The sequence below is a fragment of the Malus domestica genome, chromosome 09 (assembly GCF_042453785.1).
Source record: "Malus domestica chromosome 09, GDT2T_hap1".
Classification (NCBI taxonomy): domain Eukaryota; kingdom Viridiplantae; phylum Streptophyta; class Magnoliopsida; order Rosales; family Rosaceae; genus Malus; species Malus domestica.
Genome location: NC_091669.1, coordinates 3134736 through 3141669, shown reverse-complemented (window position 1 = coordinate 3141669; position 6934 = coordinate 3134736). Strand labels below are relative to the sequence as shown.

At 34.6% G+C, this 6934-nt stretch overlaps 1 protein-coding gene across 1 annotated transcript; it reads left to right on the top strand.

The window, feature by feature from the left end:
• The first annotated feature begins 2289 nt into the window (after positions 1-2289).
• Positions 2290-4670, top strand: LOC103442339 (homeobox-leucine zipper protein HAT7-like). Its single transcript, XM_008381120.4, has 3 exons — positions 2290-2743; positions 2875-3284; positions 4142-4670. The coding sequence occupies exons 1-3, from the start codon at positions 2644-2646 to the stop codon at positions 4532-4534; spliced, it is 903 nt and encodes a 300-aa protein (XP_008379342.3). The 5' UTR covers positions 2290-2643; the 3' UTR covers positions 4535-4670.
• Positions 4671-6934: the final 2264 nt, after the last annotated feature.

Below are 6934 nucleotides of genomic sequence, written 5' to 3'. Positions count from 1 at the left end.
TTACATTGTGACGGGAATACGGATGGTACACCACATGTTTTATGTAAGTGGTGGGAAATTTTATTTTTTAAGTTATTAACATTTTAACACACATATCTCACAATTTGTGTACTGATACGTAGTGTACCATCATGTGTGCCCGTTACATTAAAGAGAGAGAGAGAGAGAGAGCTGCCCTAATTTCAACCAATGTGGAACCTCATGCGTTCTGCAATTCCCACCTCAATTATGTTTTCGACAATATATGTCGGGGTGGTTACATAGCTGGGATTTAATTAATTAGGTCTACTAATTAAGATATCACCCTAAACAGCCTAGTGTTTCTTATAGGCATTTTAGCTAGCCAAGCAAATGTACTTTATTTATTTATTTTAATGAGGATGATGTAGGATTAGACAAGTCAAACTACTCATAATGCTGGTTATCGAACTACAAAAATAGTCTTATTCTCTAACACGCACAAAACGGTAAAAAAGAAACAAGACTCTGTATTTAGCCATCAACAAATGTACTTATTCATTACTAAAGTATCTATATTACAATTGAATCAGATCATAAAACATAAGCAATAATTTTTTTTATGTGTTTCAAACTGTGATTAGTCTGTAAAGAAAAATAATTATTTATACGTAAGGAATCAAGTATTCTTCAATATCTACCATGTATGATATCTGAGAGTATAGGTTAAAATGCTTGAATTTTATAAAAATACCATGCTAAAATGAATTGTTAATGATTTTATTCCTCCTATATAGTAACTATGTTTCAAATCCCAAGGTGACACAAGAACAGCTCATATAAAATATTCCATAACGTTTGATAAAAATAACCAAAATTCTCCAGCAAATGCCAGACCCGAATTAATTAACCAATTGATAATGCAACTGCAAGGTCCACGATGATGAAACGTTAACCTATTAAACGACTGAAACACGTAGTCATAGCCATGATCATTGTCTATTATTTTTCTCCCCTTGGATTCTGGGTTCTCATGTTGCATGCATGCCCAGTTTCCTCGTCGTCGCACATGATGTGATCTTTCGATGCATGTGGGAAGTATTTGATGTCCAAATGATTTTCTTCTTTTGTGGTTTTTTCATGTTGCCCTATTTTTCCACTCATTTTTCCTTTAATCAATTTATAATAAACTAAGAGTGGTGCTATATTCACACATTCTTTGTAATTACCTTTCACACATTACTCTGAATTACGATCGTCAGACCAAATAAATTGAAGAGGATCAAAGCATAAAACTTAACAAGGTGTGTGAATATCACTACTCTAAATTAAAATACAAAACTTCCCTCATTCTCATGATAGAGGGCCTTTCACACTAACATAACATTGTTTCACTATATAAACATTAAAATTGAAATTGCTCATTCTCTTTATCATCATCATCTGATCATTCAATTTCAAGACCATTTGGTCACTCAGTTAAAATTTAAAAAGACGAGACGTACGGTTCACCACTAATTGCAATATTGTCTCCACTTCAATACCCATACAACCAATAGGGGTGGAGTTTTTAATGCAAAACGTCCGATATAATTAAGTAGGGAATGATTTGATATAAGTTGTGATTTGCTTTGTAGCATGGGCGATATATGAATCTAATAATTCAAATTCATATTTGAAACCTGGTCTGATACCATATTAAAGTTTCAAAGAAATGTGCATCAAATACAAAGTTAAAGTAGTGCTCTAATTCTAAGTTAAAGTTTTCAAAGAGGTGGACCACAGTCCACCACTAATTGCATCAATACTTTTCCTACTTAATTAACCTTATGTGCAAGCAATAGGTATGTGGGGTTTTTATGCAAAATGCCTTCATACAATTATTTTAGGATGGTCTATGTGAGATTTTTTTTACATAAAGCACATCTATATGAATTCTAGAATTTGATGGTTCATAATTAGAATTCTACTTGTTACCATATTTGTTCGACATAGATGACTAAACAGTCCCAAATAAAATGAATTTTTTTAAAGGATCTTTAGATATTTATAAAAAGAACTAAATGCTCTCCTTCTTGAAAATGACGGAAGTATTGTCCTATGTTAAATTGTACTAATGTTTCACACTATACTTTCCTCTTTTTACATTTTTTTACATGAAGAGAAAACCAGAGTGTAAAAATTGAAAGTTAGAATTAGTTTTACTATTATTTAGTCTTGTTACACTTTTCAGGGGAGAGTTTTTAAAATATTTCACCATAGTTAATTAAAGATTTCTCAGTAAATTGAGTGTGAGGTATTTGTGTATAATATTGGAGGGGAGCTTTCGTGGACCCAACCTAGGATATGGATCTCTATCTCTTTCTTTCTCTCTCTCTCTCTCTCTCTCTCTCTCTCTCTCTCTCTCTCTCTCTCTCTCTCTACTCACCTAAAAATCGCTGTCTTTCAGTCTGTGCACCCATCTCACCCATCCCCTTTCTCTTTCTGAAAGCCCTGTCAGCCATGAGAGTGAGAGCCAGCACCACCATAATCCAAAGCTCCCTCCCTTATAAAATTTGTCCCAAAAAGCTCACAGTGCCAATTGGGATTTTTAGTACATGATGCCTCCATATTTCTATGCTATGCTTTTCATTCCTGCATGAAAAAAAATCATAATATTATAATTATTCATAGCTCACATCACATATGATGGCCTTCCCTCCTTGTCACACTTTCATGTTTCAAAACCATGAAGATCCAGACCTCCACCTTGCTAATTCCTCTTGCCCCCCTCAACACTTCCATGGTCTCTCTCTCTTTCTCTCTCTTATTTTTTTCTTCATTTGTATAGTTTGTGATTAATCAAAATTATTTATGAATAAACGGGGTGTTTAATTATTGATTAATTTGTGTGGTTTTTGTGTGGGGTCTTTACAGGTGGTGGGATGCCTTTTATGATGAAGAGATCACTATCGTTTTCAGGTGTTGAGAACAATAAATGCCACCATCACGACCAAGAAGCGGCGCTGCATGGAGGAGGAGAGGATGATTTGTCGGACGACGGATCCCAGATGGGAGAAAAGAAGAAGAGGCTGAATCTTGAGCAGGTCAAGACTCTGGAGAAGAGCTTCGAAATCGGGAACAAGCTAGAACCGGAGAGAAAAATGCAGCTGGCTAAGGCGCTTGGTTTGCAACCGAGACAGGTTGCTATATGGTTTCAGAACAGGAGGGCGAGGTGGAAGACAAAGCAGTTGGAGAAAGACTATGATGTTTTGAAGAAAAAATTTGATGCTCTTAAGGCTGACAATGATGCTCTTCAGGCTCACAATAAGAAGCTTCAAGCTGAGGTAATCTATTAAGTTTTTAGCTCAAGCTTTTAACTTAATTCTTTCTATAGGCCCTTAGCGCAAGCACTGAGCAAGTTTTGAAGAATAAATTGTTGTATCCTTAGCATAACCAAGCTGGATAGAGCAGATGTACTCTTACTCTGCACTCTAAATTGAATTTCGTCTAATCTATATTAGATTAAAATAGAATATCGCAGACTGACTTTCTCTTATATTTCTCATTCTTCTTCTGGGATAAATACAAAATTTGCAGTTTGAATCTCCCTCTCGATAATTTCATTGCAGATTGATTTTGTTCTTCCTTCCTCTTAGGTTTTCTGAGATGTACAGTTTGAAGTAGCTAGGGAAATGCTAATTTAATTTCTCTTTTGAACATTTAATAAATTATTATTGTAAGAGGAATATTTATCTATAGCATCAGCATGGATTATGGTGCACTATGATTACTAGGACATCTTAATCTTAATTCTACTGGTTGCCGGATCTGCTCTTGATCCAATGCACATAAAAATATAAAATTAGCATAAAAATCGTAGTAATATTCCTTAATTAATTCCTCTTAATCAGTGCCAGTCTGTCAGATGTGCATCTGAATGAACAAAGGTATTTTAATCTTAGTTGCTTGAATAGTTAACCTAATTCCAATTAGATTATGCTAGAGATATTATTTACTTAAATTATATTTTGAAGATCACACATCATGGTACTTGATGGTTGAAATTATTTAATTATTTAAACAAAAAAATCTAGCCATTAACTGTCATGTAATGTGGTTTACAAAAAGATGTTCCTTACATTTTCCATTCCGATTATTTACATATTTATATTTGTCTGGTTTAAAATTAATTATGATGCAGTTATTGGCTCTAAAAAGCAAAGATTCATCAAATGAAGGGGGGTTTAATTTCAAGAAAGAAACTGACCAGGGTTCTTGGAGCAATGGAAGTGAGAACAGTTCAGGCCACCACCACCATCTCAACCTAGAAATTTCAAGAACACCGACAACCACCAGCAGCCCGCCTTCTGATTCTCCGCATGAGATGAATGGAAAAAACCTCTTCCCACCGTCCTCCTCCTCCCTCAGGTCTGCAAGCATAACCCAACCCCTCCAAGGATCATCACGGTCAGATCTTCAGTGCCTCAAAGTTGATCAGATGATTCAGGATGAAGGCTTGTGCAGCATGTTCAATGGGATTGATCAGGAGCATCAAGGGTTTTGGCCATGGCCTGAGCAGCACCATTTTCATTAATAAATTGATCATCCAATTATTTCCAAACCCTGAAGATTAATTACATTATTCTGAAGCAAGTTTGGCAAAGGCTCTGTGATCAGACAAGTAATTAATTAAAAATTAGGAATTTTTTTTCCTATGAGTTTCAATTAAATATTCAAGTTTTTTTTTTTTTTTTGCTGTAGATTTATTGATGTACAGAGATCAATATTTTTGCTCCATCAATTTCATCGGTTGGGCTGAAAAATAAGTGTAGGATTTGGCTCTGAATAATACACTTTATAGTTTCTATCCTATATTTTTCTTGATTGTCTAGGCTTATTAATTTTCTAGTTTGGGCTTTAGATCATATTAAGAATTTTTCTTGTTCGAGCGATGTTATAGTCTAATCTAATCTACATGAAGATATTCAATTTTGAGTGCAAAAGAATTAATAACAACTTAGTTACGCTCAATTTCGCAAAATGTTGTATAGTACACTACTAAATAATTAAGATAAATGGATATATATGCATGTGCCAGTGAGTGGATTTCCAGCACTGCCATGGAGCATATGGGATATGAATAAGATCAAAGGGATTCTCTTACCCGGCAAAATTTTCAATTTTACTTCTAATTTCTTTGTTTGTTGGTTCTTTGGGAATCATGATATTGTAATATAATTAAAAAAATTCTATATATAGAATTGCTCTGCGAAAATAAGTTGCAGACTTGCAGTGATGAGAAAAAGGCTGACTTCACGTAGCAGATTAGCTACAGAAATATTCATGAAGATTAAAGCCTTAAAGGTAACTCTGAGGAAAATCACTGTGGGAGGTAAAGATCGAAGGGCCAATGAAAGAGGTGGAGAAAATAGGGTTGAGCGGTAGATTCTGAGCACACATTCCAAGTAGAAAGAAGCCAAAGAGATGGGAGGAGAAAGAAAACAAATGGAGTTAGGAAATGGTCATTGGACTGTAAATTTCCATCTGACAAGAGGAAGTATCTAACTGTACATTTCCATCTGACAAGAGAAAGTATCTAACTGTGTACTATCTTATCCATGTGACCTACTGCCACACCAAATGTGAATCCCTTCCTATCCTTCATTCAACGCAACTACATGCGTCTTACTTTACACCGCACATTCATACAACGAAAATATCATTACGACAATACTTCTGTTAAGAGTGTGAGTTTCGCGTTAGAGTAATTAGAAAACTTTGTATGAACTTAAAAATAATTCAAATACTCCTCTATTGCTAATTGACTTTAAGACGAAACCTCAATTACCTTCATAATATTAAAGTTGGTTAATTTGCCTACGTAATTATTTTGCAATACTTTTCATGATATATCTATTTTCAACAGAGTACCCGAGTACTTATTTTCTGAGTCGTCACATCATTCAAGTTCTATATATGTAGTTTTCTTGAGTTAGGCACTATTACGAAAGATCTCTTTTCCTGTGTAATCTTCGTATCATTTTTAATAGGATTTAATATAGATTTGTGTTGTTGGGTTGGTGTTTAGGAGACCGAAATGATCATATCAAGTTAACTAATGAAAAAGAGTTCACAACAGTCAACCCACTAATTAACCAATATATATATAAGCCTGGGATATGCAGTGAGGGTCGGTGAGTGAATGAGTTAGAATTAGGCTAAATCAATAGTTCGATTTCTTTAAGTTGTAATCGCAAAACTGTTGAACAACACGCAAGTTTTACGATTATGTATACGCTTGGCAAGACACATATACTAGTACACATATACTAGTACTAGCTTAAGCTTGTGTAGGAGTACATGAGAAAATGTAAGGCTTTTGTCTCCTCCAATTTAGACCATAAGAATTGAAGAAAGTTAGGGTTCCACCATAAAATCAAAGGAACTTTAACAAAAAGCTCCTGCTACTGTTCATTTTAACGAAAAACCACATTTTTACACTAAAAAGTCAATCCTGATACTATTCACTTTACCCTTTATTTTGTCCTTATCGTAAAAACTCAAAGTTTTCAAGGTATTTTCATTAGTTTTCCTTAAAATGAATTGGGTTTAGAGTGAAATCTTAATTTTTTAATGGTATTAGAGTAGGTAAGTGACGCCCAACTACCACACATGCTCTACACCATCCCGTTTGTGTTGTTTACGTGTTTGGCTTGAAAATTTACCACACGTGAGAGGCTTATTGAATCTCACATAGGGGAAAGAAGGGACCTACATGTGCTTTTAAGTAAGTTGGGCTACTTCTCATGTAGCCAACTAGTTTTATGGTGGAACCTCAATTTTCTTCAACAATTCAGTTTAGTGACAAGTTTCAACTGGCATGAAATTGCAGTATACGATTGACATGATCATCACAACATTAGAGGGGTGCTTATAAATAATATGTATTTCATGTGCATTAAGTCAAACTTTTTAAGCAATTTGGAAGCAGATT